The sequence below is a fragment of the Schistocerca americana genome, chromosome 4 (assembly GCF_021461395.2).
Source record: "Schistocerca americana isolate TAMUIC-IGC-003095 chromosome 4, iqSchAmer2.1, whole genome shotgun sequence".
Classification (NCBI taxonomy): domain Eukaryota; kingdom Metazoa; phylum Arthropoda; class Insecta; order Orthoptera; family Acrididae; genus Schistocerca; species Schistocerca americana.
This window is the reverse complement of record NC_060122.1, coordinates 505,117,550-505,145,237: the sequence shown is the minus strand read 5'-3', so window position 1 is coordinate 505,145,237 and position 27,688 is coordinate 505,117,550. Positions and strand designations below refer to the sequence as shown.

The 27,688-nt window shown below is 42.6% G+C and overlaps 1 protein-coding gene across 2 annotated transcripts in view; it reads right to left on the bottom strand.

The window, feature by feature from the left end:
* The window catches only part of LOC124612388 (protein spire), an 808,827-nt gene that overhangs the window by 683,240 nt on the left and 97,899 nt on the right, over positions 1-27,688 (bottom strand). For both annotated transcript variants that reach the window (XM_047140565.1, XM_047140566.1), the window contains exon 2: positions 21,207-21,247. In XM_047140565.1, coding sequence (XP_046996521.1) covers positions 21,207-21,247 — 41 coding nt within the window. The remainder of the gene's footprint in view (positions 1-21,206; positions 21,248-27,688) is intronic.

The following is a 27,688-nucleotide window of genomic DNA, read 5'->3' as shown; positions in this document are numbered from 1 at the left end:
CGCGACTACGGAAAAGTACACAGACGACAAACAAAATGGTTCAAATGGCTCTGAGCACTATGGGACTTAACTTCGGAAGGTCATCAGTCCCCTAGAACTTAGAACTACTTAAACCAACTAACCTAAGAACATCACACACATCCATGCCCGAGGCAGGATTCGAACCTGCGGCCGTAACGGTCACGCGGTTCCAGACTGTAGCGCCTAGAACCGCTCGGCCACTCCGGCCGGCGACGACAAACACCTTCAGCTGTACGTTTCCATTTTCTAGCCACCTAATTCACACAGTAACGTCGTGTAACTAGGGCGTCCCGTCGGGTAGACCGTCCGCCGGGTGCAAGTATTTCGATTTGACGCCACTTAAGCGACTTGCGCGTCGATGGGGGTGAAATGATGACAATTAGGACAACACAACACCCAGTCCCTGAGCGGAGAAAATCTCCGATCCAGCCGGGAATCGAACCCGGGCCCTTAGGATTGACATTCTGTCGCGCTGACCACTTAGCTACCTGGGGCGCACCCCACAGTAATGTGAAGGCTGAACAGCCCGACTTGCCATTTAACGTGTCACAATATCACGATTGCAGTATATCAAGCAATTTATCACCAGTATTTGATCCTTATGAACGTCACAATGAATTACTCGTACGTTGGGTTGACAGGGTTATCACGTTCGCCTTCAGATAACGGGACAGTAAGACATTTACCTCTTCGCCTATCTACTACGTTAACAATTAATTAGCCGGATTTAGAATAATGAAATACGTTACGTTCTTCTTAAAGCTTATACACATTGTGGGGAGTGCGCTGGTCCAGCGAAAGTAATCTTCACTGTATAAGAGAAAAAATTCTCCGTGCAGCTATTAAATATGTTCATCCTGAAGGCTGGATTAAGAGCATTATAGCTGTATTTTCAATCCAAACAGTTGATTTGAAGCTGTAAAACGATTTTACATACGTCATTTCAGAGCGTTTTCCCTTAGCGCTTATACCACAATCAAAAACATGAAAGAAAGTAAAATGAGTGATGATGCGTGTCTGCGTGATCAAAAATTTCTTACGTTCACACCAAAGTAAATTTGAACTTCCTTCGCGTTTATATAATAACGGATATGACGAGTATCAGTGCACGAAGTACCTCAGCTTATTATTATTATTATTATTATTATTATTATTATTATTATTATTAGTTTCAGATGTTTCACTAATTATTCAGTACAGTACATAAGTATTTACTGAAGGCCAAGTAAAAAATTCTGTACATAGACACTCACTACACGGCCACAGCAAAGCAACAGATGACGTCAAGGTATCTAGCTGACCATCAGAAAGGCTCCGAAACAGTCCTACAAAATTAACATGTTTATTACCTACAGGGTGAATTTTTGTCGTTGTACATTATTTAGTTTGCTCAGGCAAGCAGTAACGTGCATGAAATGCAATTCCAGAAAAGGAGTTATCCATAATGTTTCGAAAAATTCAGAAACACTCTCTCTTGACAGTCAAACCGGAAGTTCTAAAGATCTTGTTTTCGTTTTAATATTTTATGCAATCGCTCAGTCAACGCTTAATACAATATTTTTGCATTTCAGGTGTCAAGTATCAGTCACCGGGTGATACAAATGCACTATCTACTTCTAAGTAGAAACTCACTTCTAAGTGTATTTACACGTAAGTCTCGAATTTATGTTATCTAGTGGTGAAGTCTTCAGTCCCTGAACACTTTATAAATACCTGTCCGCTGAATAAATAGTGAAGCAACTGAAATAAAAGATATTAATAAGCTGAGGTAATTTAGTGCACTGATACTCGTCATATCAGTTATTAAGTAAACGCGAAGAAAGTTAAAACTTACTTTGGTGTGAACGTAAGAAATTCTTGACCATGCGTACACGCATCATTATTCATTTCAGGCGTACGGGCATCTCCCAGAATGCACAAGTTTAACCCTCTGTCCAAATTTTTCACACAAACTCTGTAACACACCTCAACGGAAAAGATTTGTCGCGACAGTAGACCTACCGCCAACGACGAAACATTGGTTGCTGCTGTAATGGAAAAGAAATCGAGATTTTTAATTCTTAGAGAATGAAATGCTTTCAAAATCGTGCGTGTTAAGGCGACAACCTCCCGTCTGTTTCAGTACATGATAACGAGTATGGCGGAACTTGAAGAGGAGGAGGCGAGGTGCACATTCTTACAAATATTCCATTAAGTAACATAAATGGTAACATTGTAGCTGTAGTGGGTGGCATAGCACTTTTACGACAGGTGATCTACCCGAGTTTTAGAACAGCTTCCTCCTTAAATACGCTTCCATTAAAAGAATCTTTGGGGGAGGGACCAGGTGCGTAAGGGGTGGTCTGGTACGGGAAACTACAGCCGCCTCATAATGGGACAGCGTTCCCTTGCCGCCACCTGTGTATTAGCACGGCGCGTTAACGAGGCCTTCGCAGGATGCCCCGAGGCATTTACAGCGCCGTGGAAATACTTGCACGAAAAGGAAATCGCGCCCATTCATTCTCGCTTCCGTCCTTTTTCTGCCGTTAAACCGGTTTATATCCTCAATGGGTAATTTTATAGCTGCGAGGGATCGTGGTACTCTGGGAGAAGTTTAAGGGTTACGCTACGAAAGATAATATCTTCAACTTTTTTTTGTCTTCCTTTGCGTGTTTAATAAGCGACTGGTACTTTTGGTTTCCTCCGTTGTGCAAGTACAAGTGGGCACCCAAGCGTACTTCAGTTGTACTTCCACCACAGTAAAGTACTACTGACAAACCGTTCTCTGTAGGCAGTAAGCAAATTTCAAAATAAAGAAAATAATCATCATCCCCTCTCCCCCCATTCTCTCTCTCTCTCTCTCTCTCTCTCTCTCTCTCCCCCCCCCCCCCCCCCCACTCTCTCTCTCTCTCTCTCTCTCTCTCTCTCTCACTCCTTCCTTCCACTACTCCCCATCACCCCGACCAAATCTTCTACAATCGCGTGAATGTGCTTACAACGGATTTCGATTTGTGATTTATTTTTAAAAGATAATGAATAGCTTCATCAGGCATCTCATTAATAAAAAGACCTGTATATGTGATGAAATATAAGAACGGAATTTGATGATATATTTTTTTTTTAACCGACCGTTTGAAAGATACTTGCATCTTGGACCGCATTGATGCTTGCTTTAATCCAAACGTGTCCGCGGGCTGGACACCCCTGACGAACATTAGTGTGGAAGACTGCAGTGAGGAACATTACGTCACAAAAGCACATCGCAATTAAGCATTACATATTCAGAGATTTAGGTAAGAGTATCAGCATTAGAGTCTATTTTGTTCCTGTCAATAATATTACTCTAACTGTATGTAACTCAGCGCCACAGAAGAACCTACAGCATTGAAAGTTACGCATAAATCATTATTTAAGTGTACATAGTGTGAATAAGCCTGTTAATGTGTTACCTTTTTGTAAATGTCTGGTTTTAATTACTGGCCATCTCACTACCAATAATTTCCTACGAGCAAAGTTCGCCTAATCGCGGATGACAGCTAACAGTAAGATTAATGATGTAACTCTTCAGGCTTTCCCGGCGATCTAATGACATCTTGGGTTGTCGGGTGTTCTGCCGGATATCAGTGTCGTACTTGCTCGATATTTCGGTCACGTAGCTCGTAACCTTCATCAGGTGCGACCTGATGAAGGTTACGAGCTACGTGATCGAAATATCGTGCAAGTACGACGCTGATATCCGGCAGAACACCCGACAACCCAAGATGTCAAGATTAATGATGAACGTCGAGGGAAACTGGCTGTTCGCAATGCAATAAATACATTTTCAGGCATAGGAGAGAGAGAGAGAGAGAGAGAGAGAGAGAGAGAAGAGAGAGAGAGAGAGAGAGTGGTGTGACTGGGGAAGGGGGAGTTGGAGGGGAGGAAGGGCGTGGAAGGAAAGGGGTGAAGGGAACGCTCCAAAATTACTCTCGCACAGGTATTTAGTAATTTCAACAATGAAAAACTGCCTAGTTTAACTTGCAATTCATTAACATCAGAACTTTTCTGAGTCATACCACTGTTGCAGTCCACAACCAACAACACGACCCTAGCTTTTCGACTAGACTGTTTAACGCACTCCGTTGTCACTGTGACCATACAGAGCAATGAAAAACGTCAGAACGCAACCCACGAGAGGCTTTTCTTTGCTCTACTGTTTCACGAAGAGGTTTAACTGGGACACTAAGGAGCGGCGCTCGGCTGGTAGCGAAGTTCAATGTCGCGTTACGTAAGGTGCATTGCACGGTACGAACAACACAGCGTGCGTCGGTCTACGCCTCCCCCACCCCTCGCGACGGCTCACTCGCACCGCCATAAAAGACTTGCACGCGCCTAGTTCTTCTCCCAGGCGGCTGGAGGCGACGTGAAGCTATTAACGTAATGACTACAACCAGCTTCCGCAACGCCTCCGTGCAATCTGCAGTGGCATCCATCTCAACTACACCTGCTGGCACTCCACCAGCGACCAACTTTTATCAGAAACGGATCACTTCCCAGTGTCTCTATTTGGTTTTTATTTTACATTTTATCAAATGGTTCGACCATATTTTTTCAATAATCTCAACGGTGTGTTTCCCTGTGCTCGGTTTGCTCTTTCCTGTTTCCGTACCTAAATTGTACAACTTTTTTTGCTGAAATTCCGACATAAACGTTCCACATAAAAAAAACCTTAGTTCTTTCATCAACTACTTTTGAAAATACTTTCTTTTTGCAAAAGTGTAAGTCAGGAAAGATTCCCGACACAACATTGCCTCACAAGAAGGTCGATTAAAAGTTGTAATCGTATAGTTTCATCACAGCGAGTATAGAGGTGACACTATATCCTAGGAATCTTCTGCGGCGATATGCATTCAATGTTTTAATAGTACATGTACAGCACACAAAGTTTCCCGCGTAGCTAGCTATCTAGCAATTATAATTTACAACGAGGTAAGAAAAGTCGTGGTATAGCGATATGCACATATACAGATCGTGGTAGTATCGCGTACATAGTGTATTGTCAGAGCTGTCATCTGCACTCAGGTGAGTCATTTGAGAAGGTTTCCGACGCGATTATGATCGCGCGAAAGGAATTAACAGATTTCGAACGCACAATGGGAGTTGGAGCTACACTTATCGGGCACTAAATTTCGGAAATAGGTAGGGAACTGAATATTCCGAGATCCACAGTGACAAGAATGTGCCGAGGATAGCAAATTTCAAGCACTGCTTCTCACAACGGACAACGCAGTGATTGACGGAATTCACTTAACGACCGAGGGCAGCAGCGTTTGCGTAGAGTTGTCGGTGCTAACAGACAAGCAAGACTGCGTGAAATGGCCGCAGATATCAATGTGGGACGTACGACGAACGTATCCGTTAGGACAGTGTGCGGCGAAATCTGGCGTTAAGGAGCTATAGCAGCAGACGACTGACGCGAGTGCTTGCACGACATCGCCTTCAACGGCTCCTCCTCTCGTGGCGATATCGGTTGGACCGTAGGCGACTGGATAATCGTGACCTGGTCTGATAGATCCTGATTTCAGTTGCTAACAGTTGATGGCAGCGTCGACTGTGGCGCAGACCCCACGAAGCCATGGACCCTAGTAGTCAAAAAGGCACTTGCAAGTTGGTGGTAGTTCCGTAATGGTGTCGGCTGTGTTCAGACGGAAAAGAGTGGGTGCTTTGGTCCAACTGAACCGATCACTAATTGGCAATGATCATGTTAGGCTACTTTGAGACCATTAGCACCCATTCGCGAGCATTATATTCCCAAACAAGAATGGAATTTTTATGGATGACATTGAGCCATGTCACCAGGCCAGAATTGTTCGCGATTGGTTTGAAGAACATTCTGGACAATTCGAGCGAACGATTTGGCTACGCACAATGCCTGACATTAACCCCATAGGACATTTATGGGACATGGACATTTATGGGACATAATTGAGAGGTCTGTTCGTGCTCAAAATTCTGCACCGGCAACACTTTCGCAATTACGGACAGCTATAGAGGCAGCATGGCTCAATATTTCTGAATGGGACTTCCAACGACTTGTGGAGTCCATACCACGTCGAACTGCTGCACTACACCGGGAAAAAGGAGGTCCGACATGTTATTACGAGATATGCTATGACTTCCGTCACGTCACTGTACTACCACCACTGTAACTCCTACAGGTCAAATTAGGATGATTGATCTTCATGTCTTTTGAGCCCATTTCAGTTTTGCGATCAGTCCAAGTTCGTTTGGATGCTAGTGCTATAAATATTACTCGAAAGTGCTCTGCACTAGTGTCTCGTAATTTACTTCATCTTCATTGGTGTGACACATTTCACTTTATCAGTGGGCTGCGCAATTTTATTTTGGCTCCTCTAGAGGTTTGCTACAGTACTTAACCATGGTTATTTCAATGGGTACTGGGATTGCAGACATATACCTATACACAAACAAAAATAATTTTCTAAGTGATAACTACATTGAAGCACCAAAGAAATTGGTATAGGCATGCGTATTCAAATAGAGATATATGTAAACAGGCCGAATACGGCACTGCTGTCAGCAACGCCTATTTAAAACAAGTGTCTGGTGCAGTTGTTAGATCGGTTACTGCTACTACAACGGCAGGTTACCAAGATTAGAGTTTAAACCTGATGTTATAGGGGCGCACGAGCGATGGGGCACAGCATCTCCGAAGCAGCGATGAAGTGCGGATTTTGCCGTAGGACCATTTCACGAGTGTACCGGGAATACAAGGAGAATCTGCTAGAACATCAAATCACCGACATCGCTGCGGCCGAAAAAAGAACATGCAAGAACGGGACAACGACAACTGAAGAATATCGTTCAACCTGACGGAAGTGCAACCCTTCTGCAAATTGCTGAAGATTTCAATGCTGGGCCATCAATAAGTGTAAGCGTGCGAATCATTCAACGAAACATCATAGATATGGGCTTCCGAAGCCGAAGGCCCACTCGTTTACCCTTGATGACCGCAAGACACAAAGCTTTACGCCTCGCCTGGGCCCGTCAACACCGACATCGGACTGTTGATGACTGGAAACATGTTGCCTGGTCGGAGAAGTCTCGTTTCAGATTGTATCGAGCGGATGGATGTGTACGGGTATGGAGACAACCTCACGAATCCATGGACCCAGAATGTCAGCAGGGGACTGTTGAAACTGGTGGATGCTCTGAAGTTGTGCGGGGTATGTGCAGTCGGAGTGATATGGGACCCCTGATACGTCTAGATACGACTAACAGGTGACACGTACGTAAACATCCATTCATGCCCATTGTGCATTGTGCTTTGCGACTTGGGCAATTCCAGCAGAACAATGCGACACCCACACGTCCAGAATTGCTACGGAGTGGTTGAAGGAACACACTTCTGAGTTTAAACACTTGCGCTGGCCACGAAACTCCCGAGACATATCACTGAGCATATCTGGAATGCCTTGCAACGTGGTATTCAGAAGAGATCTCCATCCCCTCGTACTCTTACAGATTTATGGACAGCCCTGCAGGATTCATGGTGTCAGTTCCCTCCAGCACTACTTCGGACATCAGTCAATGCCACGTCGCGTTGCGGCACTTCTGCGTGCTCGCGGGAACTCTACACGGTATTAGGCAGCCGTACCCGTTTTTTGATCTTCAGTATATAACTACATACAAACGAATAATAATTTTTCGAAGTGATAACTAAAACTTTGACTGCATCTCGTAATCTTGATCCTACTGGAGTTGTTATTTAAACGAACGAGACGTAAGTATTGTTTGCAAGGTCAGGCTGGTTCTTCCGAATTGATTTCTAGAGCTTGTTTCCGTTGCGGCGACTGGTTGTGTGTTTGCCGAGCGGAAGAATTTTCCGCGGCGCTCAGGGCTGAGGGGGCCAAAACCTCAAGGTCGCAGTGGCGGGGGTCAGAGGAGCAGGTGGTTCGTGGAGAGCAGGTCGCGGGCAAAGATAAGTGCCTCCTCAAGGGCTTTCCACACTCCACGCCCGTGCCGCCCCCTGGCCTCACACAACTGCCGGCTGCTCTGAAATTTGCCGAGTGTGGCCTTCACTCATATCGTATTAACGCCGTGCCTGCGAGAGAACAAATTCACCCTACCACGCCTATACGGGGTGGATCATCTAACACTAGAACCGTAAATGTTGCCGATATGGAAAGTGTTATTGACGTGTGGTTCTCACAGAATGAATTGGTAGTCAGGGGCTCGTACTGTTAGCCAATCGACAGACTGTAGTGATACTTAGAAAGTATTTTTTGTGAAAACATACTTTTTAAATGGAACAATGCCTATCGATACTAACAAAATAAAGGTAGGGTAAATTAGAATGTCAGTGGCGTTTGTTGCAATGTTCTAGTGTGACTCGTTTACGAGATATCGTATTTTGAAAAGTACTCACACTGACAGTTGTACAATACCTAGGGTACCACACACTAAAGAACAATGCGAGTGCATTCACTAGTTATGTGGGTTCCGACCAGTAACAGGACAACTGATCATCACAGCTTGTGTTCAAAACGACCACCAGCAGCGTCAAAACACACTTCCAGTCTGGTATTCCAGTCTGCTGCATATGTGCTAGAATTTGAACGGCTGCAGAAAAAGTCTACAGGCGTCAAATCCGGGGAATGAGCTGGCCAAGGTACAGGTCCTGTTCGCCCAATACTACGACTTTGAAACAATTCGTGAAGGCATGCTGTAGTACTTCATGCACTATGGGCTGTACAGTCACCATGTTGGTACCACAGATTCCTCCTAGTCTGCAGAAGAACGTCTTCCAACATCCGTGGAAGATGGTCTGTTAGGAGGCTGCGATGCTGCGATACTTGTGCGAGTTCAGTTTTCCGTCTACGAAAAACCGACCTGTGCGCTGTTGGTTCACACTTTTACATTCCATGGACGTCCGACATCACACTTTTACATTCCATGGACGTTGACGTTTCACCTGAAGAAGCGAATAGGGACTGCCAACAATCCAATATAGCACGTTTCAGCGGTTTATCTGCCCATCACTGGTAAGTGTGGCTTCATTACTAAACAAGATTCTCATAATCGTTTCGGACGGAACCGATGTCGATGGTGAATGTGTAAGGCACTTGCTGACTCATCCAACTACCTCGTGCGATTGAGTGGGAGCTAATTTACGGATCAACTGCAACAGCACCAAGAACATTAACCTCCCCCTCTTCTGTCGTCACTTGTTTCCTTCTCTTACGTTATATTGGTCTTACTCTACCACTTCCACGTCTTCCACGTAAATGGTTAAAGAGATTGGTAAATAAGTGCCGAGATGGTTGACTTCTGTTGGGATATCTTGCCGTATACACTGTACAACAATGCACCGCATTCTTGCTACGCTCTCCGTAGACCGTGAGCATGTTGGCTTTTTCTGCATTGGTAAATCCCATCGCCCACTAACGACCTACTACATAGACTGTTACACATTGACTAGCGTCTTTATGCCTTCCCCGATGGCGGTGGCCTCTTGCAGCTGCGTCGGAATTGTCGCAAAGTCAGAAATGGCTGCTGTGGTCTACGGAGCGTAGTTATGAACTCATGTTGATGTCTCGGCCACTAAGTTCGCCTGACCTGAACCCCGTGGAACATATCTGGAACGCTGTCAGAGTAGGTTTCGTGCTGAAACTCTACCGGCCAATAACCCATAGTATGTGCGTGGCCTGTACGAAGACATGTGGTGCAACATACCTTCGGGAGCCTAGCGACCTCCTGTCGAATCCATGCTACGCAAACTGCTGGATTGCGCTTCAAATGAGGAGCAACACATTATTAAGCAGGTGGGCACAATTTTTTGGCTATGTATATAATGGAAGCCACCTTATCGTTTGTGGTGTAGGGTACTTCGTGTTTTCCTCCGTCACTTCCCCTCCCTGTTCTATAAACAGTAGTGAATGGTGCGTGTGAAGAACGATTGTTGGTAAGCTTCCGTGTGAGCTCCAATCTTTCTGGTTTTACCTTCACGGTCTTTTGCGAGATATACCTAGGAGACAACTATTCTAGAAACATACACTCTCGTAATTTTAACCACACATCACACCGAGATGAAACATCTTGTAGCGTCTCCCACTGTAGTTGCATGGTCATTTCCATGTCGCTTTCGCGCTTACTAAAAGTACCTGTGACGAAACTCGCTGTTCTTCTTTGAATCTTCTCTACGGCCCCTATCGACTGTATCTGATAAGGATCCCAGATTAAAGAGCTCTACTCAAGTACTGGTCGAGGGAGGGTTTCCTAAACAACCTCTTTTGCTGGTGGATTGTAATTCTTGAGGACAGTTCTCATGATTCTCATTCTGGAATTTGCCCTACCTGCTATTATTTTTAAGTCGTACTCCCAAATATTTAACGGAGGTGACTGCTTCGAATTATTGTTCTGTAATTGTATAATCATACCATAACAGGCTCTTCTGACTATTTACGCGTAATACACTGTACTTACTAACGTTGTTGGTCATCGAAAATCCCTGCACCTAGGGTCTATCTTCTGCCAGTGTTCCTGCTACTCGCTACAATTTTCCAGAGTTGTGGCTTTGAGTATACAACACCACCAACCGCGAAGAATCTCATTGAGCTTCCGACATGATCCACTAGATAACATATTTTGTAAAAATAAATAATACTGTAACACTCCTGGAGAACGTCCAAAGTTATTTTTGTGTGTAAAGATTTCTCTCCGCAACGAACAACATACTGCTTATCATTTACTAGGATCTCTTCATCACAGTCGCAAAGCTGGTCCGATATTCCGTACGGTCGTTACCGTTATTTTGTTTATTAGTCGCCAGTGGGGAGCTACACAGAACGCCTTCTGGGAGAATGGGAGGAAAGGAACACTGAAACAATTGGGCGCCGCTATCTACTGCCTTCTGAGTATCGTGGACGAACAGAGAGCTGGGTTTCACATAGTCATTGTATGCGGAAGCCATGTTCACTGCTACAGAGTAGATTTTCGGTTTCCAGAAAAGTCATAACAAGCAAGCGTAAAACATGTTCAAAAATTCTACAACAAATTGATGTTACCGATGTACGGCTATATGTGCGTGCTTCTGCTCGAAGACCCTTCTTGAAAACCGGAATTATTTGTGCATTTTTCTAATCATTTGGAATGTTCGCTTCTTCAGCGATTCGTAATGTTAAAAGCGGTGAATTTTACCCGCGTTTCGAAGGCCACGTTAAACTAAACCACCCTAAAAGGCAGGTAAGTCATTTCTAAGGTCAATGGAAGACAAGGGCATGCCACCTCCAACAGGACCAGCCTTGTGAAACACCGTGGTGTTCGATTTTCTCGTCGAGAACAGCTTGAATTTACGATAATACACGCCGATGTCTTAACTGTGTCTAACAGAGTCCATAACTTCTTTCACAGTAATTGCGCGCATAACGGTTGCCCACCAGTAAATCTGTTGCATTCTGCGTAGCGCGTCGTTACACGCTCATTGGTAAACAGTTGCGTTAACTGTATTGCAAAGCAGTCATTCCTAATGCTGGATAGAAAATCACAATGGATTACCGGGCATTGTAAATTTGGATGTTGTATGGCCCCTTCCTTCCTCCCATGTTCAAACTGACTGACCTAGCCAGTTATAGCAGGACGTGCAGCCTCGAGTGTACTGCAAATTACGGTGGAACTTGCTATTTTTCAAGCATGCAGATCACTGGCGAGTTAAAATAGCGATGAATGAATAAACAAGACTGAATGAGGACTGAACCTCAGACATTTACATGTGGCATACCCTACGCCATCGTGATAATTCCGAATAAACGCAACGCTTTCACCAAATGGGCCATCCAAAGGCGCTGCAAAGCTCGAATCAAAACTGAATACTAGAAAGAAACTCTGGGTTGCGTTTAAGCTACTGTCTACCGTATACTTAAAAAAAAAGGGCTCAAATGGCTCTAAGCACTATGTGACTTAGCTTCTGAGGTCATCAGTCCCCTAGAACTTAGAACTACTTAAACCTAACTAACCTAAGGACATCACACACATCCATGCCCGAGGCTGGATTCGAACTTGCGACCGTAGCGGTCGCGCGGCTCCAGACTGCAGCCCCTAGAACCGCTCGGCCCCACAGACCGGCCCGTATACTTCCCAGCGGATTGCTATTACATAAAGGTACGTTGGAGAGTGCCTGCAGATTTTGGAACATAGTAAAGATGTCCAGTTAGATTGGTGGTAAAAGTAAAGCCATCGGGAATATTCGCAAATAATCCATAACTATTGACCTTGTTGTTAAAGGTGAGGTTGTTAAATTTGGTTACAATGTACAGCTCGCAAATAAAGAAAGGTCCGTAGTAAATTTTACTAAAAATCACACTTCGCCATACAGTGAACGCAAACGTAATGATGTTGTATCAAGCAAGGTAGCAAAGTATTAAGATGTGAATTTCTTTGCTGTTCTCGCTATACACTAGTCGTTAGCCGCGAAATTCTCAGAACTGGTAACTTGTTAATCCTTTCAGATGCACCACCTTATCAGTCAGTGGCTACGATTCCAGTGGTTTGGAATGTGTGCATCCACAACATGCAAGTCATGTTCCTGCATATTCATTCTCTGGTGAAACATAGTACAAACTAGACAGCGTTTCTGCCATTCAAAATACATGCTGGAGGTGTCTATGACTATTCTTTGCGACGCACTATAGGACAATTCCTCATTCTTCGTGATAGAACACAGGTATGCTGTACCACACACTTCCCTATTAACTAATGAGTGTAGTTGTATTTTTGCAGATGGGCAGCATCTATGGTTTTTATTATTATTATTTCTCTTTCCTGTCTCAGACGTTATGTCTCGTTAAAAATGGAAAGTGACGCGGACCTTGATCAAGCGTGACTTCCTTTTAACTGTACGGTATATGTTACATTGCATTTAGGAACTTTCGGGTAATTGAACATGTATCAATAATTACAGATTTCTGTGGTTGTATCTATATGTTTGGATGTAGCTATATTGCGTTGATGTACTGGTGGATATTGTGTGGTATGACTCCTGTAGTTGATAGTATAATTGGTATAATGTCAACTTTATCCTGATGCCACATGTCCTTGACTTCCTCAGCCAGTTGGATGTATTTTTCAATTTTTTCTCCTGTTTTCTTCTGTATATTTGTTGTATTGGGTATGGATATTTCGATTAGTAGTGTTAATTTCTTCTTTTTATTGGTGAGCATAATGTCAGGTTTGTTATGTGGTGTTGTTTTATCTGTTATAATGGTTCTGTTCCAGTATAATTTGTATTCATCGTTCTCCAGTACATTTTGTGGTGTATACTTGTATGTAGGAACGTGTTGTTTTAAAAGTTTATGTTGTAAGGCAAGCTGTTGATGTATTATTTTTGGTACATTGTCATGTCTTCTGCGGTATTCTGTATTTGCCAGTATTGTACATCCGCTTGCGATGTGGTCTACTGTTTCTGTTTGTTGTTTGCAAAGTCTGCATTTATCTGTTGTGGTATTGGGATCTTTAATAATATGCTTGCTGTAATATCTGGTGTTTATTGTTTGATCCTGTATTGCAGTCATGAATCCTTCCGTCTCACTGTATATATTGCCTTTTCTTAGCCATGCGTTGGATGCGTCTTGATCGATGTGTGGCTGTGTTAGATGATATGGGTGCTTGCCATGTAGTGTTTTCTTTTTCCAATTTACTTTCTTCGTATCTGTTGATGTTATGTGATCTAAAGGGTTGTAGAAGTGGTTATGAAATTGCAACGATGTAGCCGATGTATTTATATGAGTGATTGCTTTGTGTATTTTGCTAGTTTCTGCTCGTTCTATAAAGAATTTTCTTGAATTGTCTACCTGTCCATAATGTAGGTTTTTTATGTCGATAAATCCCCTTCCTCCTTCCTTTCTGCTTAATGTTAACCTTTCTGTTGCTGAATGTATGTGATGTATTCTATATTTGTGGCATTGTGATCGTGTAAGTGTATTGAGTGCTTCTAGGTCTGTGTTACTCCATTTCACTACTCCAAATGAATAGGTCAATATTGGTATAGCATAAGTATTTATAGCTTTCGTCTTGTTTCTTGTTGTCATTTCTGTTTTCAGTATTTTTGTTAGTCTTTGTCTGTATTTTTCTGTTAGTTCTTCTTTAATATTTGTATTATCTATTCCTATTTTTTGTCTGTATCCTAGATATTGATAGGCATCTGTTTTTTCTATCGCTTCTATGCAGTCGCTGTGGTTATCCAACACGTAATCTTCTTGTTTAGTGTGTTTTCCCTTGACTATGCTATTTCTCTTACATTTGTCTGTTCCAAAAGCCATATTTATATCATTGCTGAATACTTCTGTTATCTTTAGTAATTGGTTGAGTTGTTGAATTGTTGCTGCCAGTAGTTTTAGATCATCCATGTATAGCAAATGTGTGATTTTTTGTGGGTATGTTCCAGTAATATTATAGCCATAATTTGTATTATTTAGCATGTTGGATAGTGGGTTCAGAGCAAGGCAGAACCATAAAGGACTTAATGAGTCTCCTTGGTATATTCCACGCTTAATCTGTATTGGCTGTGATGTGATATTATTTGAATTTGTTTGGATATTAAGTGTGGTTTTCCAATTTTTCATTACTATGTTTAGGAGCTGTATCAATTTAGGATCTACTTCGCATATTTCCAATATCTGTTGTAACCATGAGTGGGGTACACTATCAAAAGCTTTTTGGTAATCAATGTACGCGTAGTGCAGCGACCTTTGGTTGGTTTTAGCTTGATATGTCACCTCTGTATCTATTATCAGTTTATCTTTACATCCTCGTGCTCCTTTGCAGCAGCCTTTTTGTTCTTCATTTATAATTTCGTTCTGTGTTGTATGTGTCATTAATTTCTGTGTAATGACTGAAGTTAATATTTTGTAGATTGTTGGTAGGCATGTTATGGGGCGATATTTTGCTGGGTTTGCTGTGTCTGCTTGATCTTTAGGTTTCAGATAAGTTATTCCGTGTGTAAGTGTATCAGGGACTGTGTATGGGTTTGCAATGTAATTGTTAAATAATTTAGTTAGATGTGAATGTGTTGAGGTGAACTTTTTTAGCCATAAATTTGCTATTTTATCATTTCCAGGGGCTTTCCAATTGTGCGTAGAATTAATTGCTCAGGTGACTTTATGTTGCAAAATTATCACATCAGGCATTTGTGATATCATCTTGTATGAGTCTGTTTCTGCTTGTATCCACCGTGCATGTCTGTTATGTTGTACCCGGTTTGACCATATGTTGCTCCAGAAGTGTTCCATGTCTGTTATGTTTGGTGGATTGTCTATTTTAATGTGTGTGTTATCTATTGTCTGGTAAAATTTCTTTTGGTTTGTGTTGAATGTTTGGTTTTGTTTCCTTCTATTTTCACTTTTTTTGTATATTCTAAGTCGTTTGGCCAATGCTTGTAATTTCTTCTTCTTTTCACCTAATTGCTCTATTGCTTCTTGTTGTGAGATTTTACCTAACCTTTTCCGTTTTTTGTCTGACATTTCATTTCTTATAAATTGTGTTAGCTGTCCGATGTCCTTTCTCAGTTTTTCTATTCTGATCTGTAGCCTGTGTTGCCATGCTGGTTTTGTGGGTTTCTTCTGTGTGTTGGTTGGTTCTGATCTCTGCCTAGTGTGTATATTTAGTGTAGTGAGTGCTCCTACATAAACCGGTAGTTTTAACTCTTCCATAGTTGTATTTTCATTTATTTTGTTGTGTATGATTGTGTTGATAGTTGTTATTGTTGTTTCGACTTGTGGGTTATTTGGTGGTCTATGCAAGAATGGTCTAACGTCTGTATTTGTATCTTTGTATTCTATATATGTCAACTGAAATTTTTCTTCTATATCTAACATGTGTCATTTCATGTTCTATTTGTGCTTGTTCTGGTGACTGTCTTAGGATTTCGTTTTCCTCTGACTGTTTAATTGACGCATGTGGTTCTTTGTTTGTTTGCTCTGGGATGTTTGAGTCCATTACTGTATTTTCTTCTTCTTCTTCTGATTGCACATTATTTTGATCCAGTATTTGTTGCACTTGTTGTTTGATGTTTTATAATTCTGACTGGGGTATCCTGTTATTTTTGATTATTACACGGATCTGATCAGCTAGTCGTTGTTCTGTTAAAAATTTTAATTCTGGGTATCTGGTAATAAATGTTGTGTATACTTGTGATCTGTATCCAGTTGTGTTGGCTCGTAAGTTTGTTGCTTCGTAATAACAGAATATGTGGCGTCGGTTAACTACATGTGACCATATTATTATTATTATTATTATTATTATTATTATTATTATTATTCCTTGGTCCAGTGTCCATACTCATCGATCCAATTTGGTCTCTAGTGGCTTCACATGGATACGAAGGGCTTGTATCGAGCTGAAGATCATGGTGTAAATAGGTCGAACACACACTGAATGCTACGCTACTCGATTGTTGTCTATTTGACTTGAGCTTAGGTGAGTCACGGAGATACGAGCTCACTAGTTTGTCCTGTGGATAAGCGTAGACGGGAAACCTGCAGTGCCATACAAACGCCGATAGCCGACCTCATTTGCTGTGGTTACAGTCACCCCCTGCCGCCGCCGCACCCCCCCCCCTCTCTCCCGCCACCCCCCCTCTCTCTCTCTCTCTCTCTCTCTCTCTCTCTCTCTCTCTCTCTCTCTCTCTCTCTCTTTTTCTCTCCGCCCCCCCCCTCCCTCGCCCCAGACCACGTGATGAGAGTTCTGTGAGCCTCTGACTTGGTTCCTTAACCAGGCAGGGGTAAAATGTCACCCCAAAGACATTGGCAGCCGAATTCAGATAAAACATTGGAGTCGTATTTTAGCATCACATTCAGTTTTCCACACAGAACAGCGTGGTACTTCAGAACAACAAGGTCTGCACAATTCGTTTCAGTACGCAAACCATATTAACGTGGATTCGTGGATTTGAATCTGTTCTCCTTAAGTTTGGATATAGACACACCTATCTACCGTATGCTGTATCCTCATTAAATTTAAGAGAACCATATACGAGATTTTTTGCAAACTGCTCCTCTAGATTGTACATCACAATATAAAACTTTGTAATCTTAGCATGTCTCTCCAGATTTATGAAGTCAAAGTCTATGGCATTGAAAGTTGTATAATGAGAAGCGGCTGGAGATTTCATTATCTTTTTGGCCCTGTACCTGAATAAATGGATGATTCACATCTATTTTCGCAGAGTCAATACTACGGGCAGATGTCGTCTGTCTTGTCAAACGAGTCGTGGTCTATTCTCTCCTGTTGGTCTTCATGGCTCGCGGTATGAGTATCTCAAAATGATTCCCTGTGTGCCTGGACACTTGGAATGAGATGATGTGTATCATAATTTGTATATTTGCTAGGAGTGTTAGTCTTAATACTCGCGCAAGATGCTCTGGCATCATTATTCATTCCGCGAATTACTTTTATGCGAAAGATGAAATTCCGATAAACAATCTCTACCTTGGTATCAATTTCATGACAATCAGGTGTCTATAGTATTGCTAAATGCTGCTTCACCCTTTTTTAAATGATTTTAAGAAAACAGAGAAAGGAGTAAATCTTAACGAAAATCGTGTACCAACTTTTCTTTAGTTTATGCTTGTATCTTTGTTTGTGACAATCTCTAAAGTAGGCCCTAAGTTCTCATGCTAATGTAATTGAAATTACTTGTGTGGTTTTGAATTTCAGCTTAAAAAAACCTTTCAAATTATTTAATCCCGTTTCGTCACGTTTGTTTTATCTTAATGCTTGGGCGTAAAGTGAACATAATACTGCTGTTGCGCAGTAAACTGCAGCATGGTCATCTAACTGCATTCTTTACTCACGTTTTGAGTTTTGGCAAGCAGTTACAGTAATTTTAAGTGCACGTGATTTCTTTCGGGTACATGCAAGTCCAGTGATTTATTCTAGGTATTAACACAGAATGCAGCAGAGCAGACCAGCATTTACGTTACTGATTTGCTACTTTGTCATAAACGACCACCGGTAAACAGAAGCATGTAAGTCGTATGTAAAAATTAAGTCATCCAGACTGTTTGAATGCCATGTTTTCTTCAATACTGGTCTATATTAACTGACAGACATAAATACTTAGCTCGTCTTGTTCCCACTGCAGCACTTTACATTTGAAATGTGCAGCATCACTTGTTCATACTCAGCTTCATATGATCCGAAGTAGTACTGCATAACGTCGACAGCAAACATCGTTTTTGTACTTCACGCTCATAATCTTATTAGATGGAAAATGAAGTAATGAAAAATCTCTCTGATTATTCGAACTTTTTGAACTTTCTATCAGCCTTCACCAGACGATGTGTGTTACATCGAAGACGATTACAAATGAAGCAAGAGCCTAGAACACAAAATGACAAATAAATGGGACCTGGCTAAACTGAAGTAACCAGAGGTTGCTGAGAGTTTCAGAGGGAGTATCACGCAACGCTGGACTCAAAACAGGGAATGTAATACAATATAATACGAATGGGTAGTTTTAAAAGATGAAATAGGAATGGCAGCAGAGGATCACGTAAGTAAAACAACAAGGTCAAGTAGTAATCCCTGGGTAACACAGGAGATAATGAATTTAACTGACGAAATGGAGAAAGTACAAAAATGCAGGAAGTGAAGCCGGTGGAAGAGACTACAATGTCTAATTTTTTAAACTGCCAGGATACGCAAAATAAGAAGGAATGGTTCAAATGGCTCTGAGCACTATGGGACGTAACAGCTGTGGTCATCAGTCCCCTAGAACTTAGAACTACTTAAATCTAACTAACCTAAGGACATCACACACATCCATGCCCGAGGCAGGATTCGAACCTGCGACCGTAGCAGTCACGCGGTTCCGGACTGAGCGCCTAGAACCGCTAGACCACCGCGGCCAGCTAAGAAGGAATGGGTAGAGAACAAATGCAGGGATGTAGAAGCATACATAACTATTGGAAAGATACATACGGCCTTTAGGAAAAGTAAAGACGCGTAGGAGAAAAGTGAAGCAACTGTATAAATATTAAGAGTTGTGATGACAAGCCGGTCGCAGCAAAGAAGGAAAAGCTGGAAGGCGGAAGGAATATATAGAGGGCCTACATAAGGGAGCAAATTTGAGAACAACATTATAAAAACAGAAGACGAAGCAGTTTAAAATTAGATGGGATATATACTGCGAGAAGAGCTTGATAGAGCACTTAAAGACCTAACTGGAAACGTGGTCCCTGGAGTAGACGACATTCACTCAGAATTATTGAGATTCTTCAAAAAGCCAACCGTGACAGAACTATTCATTTGGTATGCTAGATATATGACGCAGGAGAAATGCCGTTAGACTTCAGAAAGTATATAATGATTGCAAATCTGAAGAATGCAGTTGCTGATATGTGTGAATACTACCGAAACATCAGTTTAATAGGTCAGGAGTAAAAAATTGACACGAATTATTTACAGAAGAATGGAAAAGCTGGTAGAAGCCGACTTAGGGGAAGATCATTTTGGGATCATAGAAAATGACTATGCGAAACAAAATTGGTCCTGTGACTTATCCCAGAAGTAGACTGAGAAAGGCAAACCTACGTTTACCGCTTCTGTAGATTCAGAGGCAGATTTTCCAAAGTGAACTGGACTACGCCCTCTGGAATTTTGCAGGTAGCAATGCTCCAATACAGGAACACAAATGTTATCTGCTACAGACACCAGACTGTAGTTGAAAGAATCGAAGGAGACGAAAGGGGAAACAGGGAGTGAGACTGTGGTGGTGATCTACCTCCAATGTTTTGATCAACATGTGAACGAAACCAAGAAGTCATTTCGAAAGGTAATTTAAAGTTCAAGTACAAAGAAATTAAAACCGAGCGAGGTGGCGCTGTGGTTAGCACACTGGACTCGCATTCGGGAGGACGACGGTTCAATCCCGTCTCCGGCCATCCTGATTTAGGTTTTCCATGATTTCCCTAAATCGTTTCAGGCAAATGCCGGGACGGTTCCTTTGAAAGGGCACGGCCGATTTCCTTCCCAATCCTTCCCTAACCCGAGCTTGCGCTCCGTCTCTAATGACCTCGTTGTCGACGAAACGTTAAACACTACCCCCCACCACCACCACCACCACCACCACCACCACCACAAAGAAATTAAAATTCTGCAAATTGCCGATGATACTGTAAGTCTGTCACAGACAGCAAACTTCTTGGAAGACGGAATGGACAGTACCCTGAAAATATATTTTAAGATGAATTTCAATCAAATTAAAACAAGGATCAAGAAGATTGGCAAATTAAATCGGGCGATACTGGGGGAATTAGATTAGGACACGAGAGACAAAGTAACAGATAATTATCGGTATTTTGCCACCAGAATAACTGAGAGCCTAAGTAGATAGACTATAAAATGCAGACGAGCTATAGCAAGGTAAACATTTCCAAAAAAGAGGAATTAGTAAACAAATAACTGAAGTGTTTTGAAGTATTTTCTGAATGTAACTGTCTGGAGTGTAACCTTACACGGAAGGGAAACTTGGGCGACACGCAGAGAAAAGAAGCTTTTGAAATGTGGTGCTGAAAAAGAATGATTAGATGGGTAAATCGAAAAACAAATGAGGAACTGAACACAATTGCAGAGAAAAGAATGGCACAGCTTCACTGAAAGAAGGGACTGGCTGAAACGATGCAGCCTGAAGTATCAGAGGATCGTCAATGTGTTAACCGCGGGAAGTGTGTCGGGTGAAAATGGCAAAGGAAGATCTAGGTATGAATACAGTAAACAGATTCAAATTCATGTAAGTTGCAACAGTTATTCAAAGATGAAGAGAATCGCGCAGGATAGAGCAGCTTGGAGAGCTGCATCAAGCCAGTCTTCCGACTGAGTACTACAACACAAGCCCTCTAAATACCCATAAGCTCGACTGGAAAGATTTGTATTTCGAACTACTTAAAAAAAAAGCACTATTTCACTCATGGGAGCACAGCAACGATAACTTCAGTAACAGCGAGTAGTTCCTACTCGTAATGGAAACATTTTAAAAAGGCATCGTATGACAGTAGGTTGGCTTAAAAATTATTGTTGAACAACCTGTTACAACAACAATATTATTGTATTAGTAGAATATGAACTTTTTAGTTGATTATCAATTAGGACTGTACTCCACAGCAGTTTGTTCACGAAAGCTTCAATACGATATTGGAACCAAGCGCCCTTACCTGTAGCTCCGATGAGACAGGCACCCTCGACGACGGAGGCCCTGGAACAATATAAGGCAAGATATTCATCATCCAAATAATGGTGCTTGCACGTCAGAATCTATGAATTAATACAAGAATACACAATGACGGAAAAAAATCGCAAAACCAAAAAGTGATTAATGTACAGTACAGAAATGCAAGAATACACAATGACGGCAAAAAAGTTGTCTGCCCCTGCTCTTGACAATATTTAGGGCATACGATTACCTGAATGCATATGGAGATTAAGCAGGATGTATTCATTACTGATGATAAAGTGCCGCAACACAATGTGGCATGGACTCAATGTCTGAAGTACTACTGCAGGGAACTGACACCATGAATCCTGCAGGGCTGCCCATAAACCCGTAAGAGTACGAGGGGGTGGAGATCTCTTCGGAACACGTTGTAAGGCATCCCAGATATGCTCAATGATATTCATGGCTGGGAGTTTGGTGGCCAGCGGAAGTGTTAAACTTAGAAGTGTGTTCCTGGAGCCACTCTGTAGCAATTGGGGAATTGCCCAAGTCCGTCGGAATACACAATGGACATGAACGGATGCAAGTGATCAGACAGGATACCGTACTTAATTACGTGTCACTGGTCAGTCGTATCTAGACTTATCAGGGGTCCCATCACTCCAAATGCACACGTCCCACACCACTACAGAGCATCCACCAGCTTGAACAGTCCCCTGCTGACATGTTGGGTCCATGGATTCATGAGGTTGTCTCCATACCCGTACACGTCCATCCGCTCGATACAATTTGAAGAGAGACTCGTCCGATCAGTCAATATGTTTCCAGCCATCAACAATCCAATGTCGGTGTTCATGGGCCCAGACGAGGCATGAAGCTTTGTGTCACGCAGTCATCAAGGGCACATGAGTGGGACTTCGGTTTCGAAAGCCCATATCGATGAAGTTTCGTTAAATGGTTCGCACGCTGACACTTGTTGATGGCCCAGCACTTCTGTCACAATTCTCTTCAGTCATTGTTGGTCCCGTTCTTGCAGAATCTTTTTCCGGCCGCAGCTATGTCTGAGATTTGATGTTTTACCGGATTCCTGATATTCACGGTACACTTGTGTACTGGTAGTACGGGAAAATCTCCACTTCATTGCTGCCTCGGAGATTCTGTGTCCCGTCGCTCGTGCGCCGACTATAACACCACGTTCGAACTCATTTAAATCTTGATGTCCTGCCATTGTAGCAGCAGTAACCGATCTAACAACTGCGGCAGACACTTGTTGTCTTATATAGACGTTGCCGACAGCAGCGTCGTATTGTGCCTGTTTACGTATCTCTGTATTTGAATACGCATGCCTATACCAATTTCTTTGGCGCTTCAGTGTAAGACCACAAATTAATTCACTTTTCATTTCGTTTAAAGTTTAAGAAATCAATATGTGCTGCCTGTGCTCGCGCACAGTATACAAAATATCAGGTGATTTCTAAAACCTGTAAAGTACTTGTGAATACGAGTACGTGTTGGATTGAATCCGAGGAAAGCGGTAACGTCGTCTCGAAGAACTGTTGCGTCTAGTTTAGCATATCTCTCGTGTTCTTGAGTCGGCGCAAGGCTGCTGCACAAACAAGTGATTCTCAGATGTGGCAACAGCACAGCTGCATTGCTCTTTATGACGCAAGTAAAACGGCCTTGTTTCAGAGTTTGTCGACGAGTAACTACACAGAGGCTGAACGTAATACCAACGACGCAGTTTCTTTACTCGTGACCCTTGTCGAACTAGAACTATTTAATATAGGACTGTATCCCCGAGTGTGTTTTTAGACGTTCAGTGTTTCTGATGCCATAGCGCAAGACTTTTCGCAATCTTTTGCTTTATATACGGCACCTCTATACCGCCATTGCTCATGCATCTGTAATAAATCTATTGTAAAGGACTGTGTACGCTATTCAGCGTAGGTTAAGTACAACACGCATTGAAGTGCGTCGGAATGAAGATTAAGCTAAGCCCCAGGTTCATCATCACGAGGTACCCCATTTACACCGTAGTATTGTAGCAATAATGTACAGGAAACCAACCTGAAAGAGGGAAAGTTGACTATCAGAAACCACTCCTATTTGTAGTCGCCTAGAGCATCGTCTTTTTCTACGACAATGGAAGACAGTAGTGGACGTCAACGTCCAGGCAGTTTTTCTTATCAGTTTACTTGTTATGATCAAAACATCGATTAGGGTTTTTTTTGTACTTTGGTGAAAGTGTTCCCCTCTTTATGGAAATCGCCTCAGACAAACGCTGGTTTGCGTTTCTTCAAGACCTCAATCAATTCGCCGCCCCTCCTTTCCCCCTCCCCCCTCTTTTCTTGCCCAATGGCGCAAACGTTCTGCTCTAACGATCTCTACAACAACGGGAAGATAGTCTCTGCCACTGGCCTATGTGTAATATGTATTCATTTTCTTTTTTCTTTCGAAATTACCTCATGACAATTGTGTAGCCATAACACTACTCAAATTAGAAATGTATACTGAAAAATTCTCTAACAAGTTTAGACCACTGTCATACATATACGAGCAGTTGGCATGAAAGTATAATTAACACATCGGAAAAACGAAATTACGTAATTAATTCCTATTGTTTTCGCAGATACATGTCTGCAGTCCTTGTACACGTGGAACTACTTGCGCCACAGTACCTTACTACATCGGAAAAACAGCCATAACGAATGGAGCTGCCGATCTTAACTTTATCAATGTGTTGCGCCATTTGTTTTGAATGCTCTTGCGGTGTACTAATGTATTCTGTGACCATAAATTTCAGTGAGTTCTAGGACTGAAGACACGCACCTGCAAACAAGCAAGAAATTAATTACGTAACTTCATTTTTTCTATGTGATAACTGAGATTCCATGACTACCCGTCAAATAGAAAAAATAATAATAAAAAAGATGGACATTCATTGCAAACGCTCTCTCACTATGACGCCACGCACGGTAATGGCGTTTGATGACGGATCTTTAGAGCTTGAAAGATGATCTAATGGGGTATGGACAGAAGTGACTGTTCATGTACGACTGAAACTGAAATACAACGCCGAATTACAGTCTTGGCATGGCAATTATGTCATAAATATTTTCGTAAGTATAATACAACAGAGAATAAGACGTTTGATTTGTGAATTTTAATCCAACATACAAGTAATAAGTGTTCATCGCAATGCCAAGTCTCTAGGCTACAATAACGCGACGTGGGTGTCTCTGAACAGCCTGTAGTTACTTCCTCGCAGCTGGGTCGTGCAATCAGGGAGCTGTAATAAGATTAGGTTTCTTGTTAACTGGAGCCTGAGAGCAGCTGCGGAACGCCGATAGGTAGTTTTCATTATCGGAAAACTAAGTGCTTTACACAGAGCACAACTTACTACTTATAGAAGAGAGTGCATCAGAATCAATTGCTACGCGACGAGAACTTATAGATTATGGAACCTAGTTACTCTACAGAGATTCCATGTTAGACCATGTTAAAGAATAAACGTCTGTATGCTTGATACGCTCCGATTTGGCTACAAGATCTTTGGTCCCAAGAAAAATAAAAATGAACATATTTGAAGACAACTCCTAATGTTCAGTAACATACTTTTCAATATTAATTACAGAGCTATATTTTCCGTCTTAAGCGCTATACATTTCTTGCACTAGGGTAAAGACATTCACAATGCTGTGGAGATACGATTACTTTCATGTAGGAAGATAGACAGCTGCACCATCACAGACTACCAGTAAGGATATGGCTGTCTGCTTCTCCTGTACTGATTATCTCTCTCAGCATGGCTGCTTGAATCACAAACAGGGTCGTTATGAAAAGGCCTGCCAAACCAGTACAGAGAGTGGACAAAATATGGAAATACCAAGCACAACACACTGCCATCCGGTGTAGGAAACCCGTTGGTATCCGAAACATCTTAGTCACCTCGGAATTGATAACTACAAGTCGTGTGTAGTTTTTTCACGGTAATCTTATACCATTCTTCTCACAAAACAGTGACAAATTCAGATAACGCTGATGGAGGTGGATAGCGATCACGTACCCTTCTCTCCAAAGCAGAAGACGAAGGCAGAACACAATGTACACTATCATAAGTTGGAAACACTGTCAAAAACAACTCTCATCCGACCAAATTACTTTCTTCGGCTTCGGCACCACGTTATTTTGTTAGGGACATTTGCATCACTGATGAGTGGTTTTCGAATTCCAGTTCGGCCTGCAGTTTCCTGCATATGGAGGAGCTCCGTTCGTGTTCATGAACTGGCACTCGTTGAACAGATTAAATACACACATAAATAAAGTTTTGCATCACCTCGGTTCCGGCAGTTCCGGAACCTGTACAGAAAATTGCAGCAGAGATCAACATAAACATCATTTCCGCCCTTTTTATTGCTCATGAAAACCACACATTGCATGTTGGACTACCATATAGCGAGACCTTCAGAGGTGGTGGTCCAGATTGCTGTGCACACCGGTACCTCTAATACTCAGTAGCACGTCCTCTTGCACTGATGCATGCCTGTAGTCGTCGTGGCATACTATCCACAAGTTCATCAAGGCACTGTTGGTCCAGTTAGTCCCACTCCTCAACGGCGATTCGGCGTAGATCCCTCAGAGTGGTTGGTGGGTCACGTCGTCCATAAACAGCCCTTTTCAATTTAACCCAGGCACGTTTGATAGGGTTCATGTCTGGAGAACATGCTGTCCGCTCTCGTCATCCTGAAGGAAGTCATTCACAACATGTGCACGATGGGGGCGCGAATTGTCGTCCATGAAGACGAATGCCTCTCCAATATGCTACCGATATGGTTGTACTATCAGTCAGAGGATGGCATTCACGTATCGTGCAGCCGTAACAGTGCCTTCCATGACCACGAGCGGCGTACGTCGGCCACACACAATGCCACACCAAAACAGCAGGCAACCTCCACCTTGCTGCACTCGCTGGACAGTGTGTCTAAGACGTTCAGCCCGACCGGGTTGCCTCCAAACACGTCTCCGACTATTGTCTGGTTGAAGGCATATGCGACACTCATCGGTGAAGAGAACGTGATGCCAATCCTGAGCGGTCCATTCGGCATGTTTTTGGGCCCATCTACATCGCGCTGCATGGTGTCGTGGTTGCAAAGATGGACCTTGCCATGGACGTCGGGAGTGAAGTTGCGCATCATGCAGTCTATTTTGCGCACAGTTTGAGTCGTAACACAACGTCATGTGGCTACACGGAAAGCATTATTCAACATAGTGGCGTTGCTTTCAGGGTTCCTCCAAGCCATAATCCGTAGGTAGCGGTCATCCACTGCAGTAGTAGCCCTTGGGTGGACTGAGCGAGGAATGTCATCGACAGTTCTGGTCTCTCTGTATCTCCTCCATGTCCGAACAACATCGCTTTGGTTCACTCCTAGGCGCCTGGACACTTCCCTTGTTGAGAGCCCTTCCTGGCACAAAGTAATAACGAGGACGCGATCGAACCGCGGTATTGACCGTCTAGGCATAGTTGAACTACAGACAACACGAGCCGTGTAGCTTCTTTCTGGTGAACTGACGAACTGATCGGCTGTCTCTCCCCCCCCCCCCCCCTCCCTGCGTGTAATAGGCGTGCTCATGCATGGTTGTTTACGTCTTTAGGCGGGTTTAGTGACATCTCTGAACAGTCAAAGGGACTGTGTCTACGATCCAATATCCACAGGCAACGTCTATCTTCAGGAGTTCTGGGAACCGGGGTGATGCAAAACTTTTTTTGATGTGTGTAAAATGAGAACAAAACACTAATTTATAACGTATGAAGCTCTGTTGCTTTAACAAATGACGTAAAAACAATGCAGCTCCCACTCGATAACCGACCGCCAAACACACCTGGGTATTGCCAGATATGCAAAGAGGATGAAGAGTCACATTACAAGACGAACCCTCTAGAAAACAGTCTAATTCGCGGCTGCAAAGCGGTAACGTCTATATTTTAGCATAGCCAGTACAAGGAAAAATCAAGTGAGTTAACACTGCCGTTACGACGCAAGGATCACATTGTAAACAAATGCAAGACATTATCCGATTATCATATATTAAATTATATGTGGTTATCTGTATTACTTTTGGTGAATACCGGAGTAAATTCGACAAGAGGGCTGAAGTCGATCGTTCTCAAATTTTTGTCTAACTTAAGTAATAGTCTCTTCCTCTGTAAACCCCCCCTCCCCAACTTTCTCTCTTTCTCACACACACACACACACACACACACACACACACACACACAGTCTTTGCAAACTTAAACAAAATTATACAAACTTTGTTATTTAAATGTTCATGCGCAAATTTCGAGTGGTGGACAATACTGTTTCGCTGTGAGAGAAAAATGAAGGGATGATATTGCAATACAATGAAACTGAGTACTGCACTTGATCTGGACCACGAACGATATTGGCCGCGTTCGTCAGTAAGCACTCAATGTAATCGGTTTTA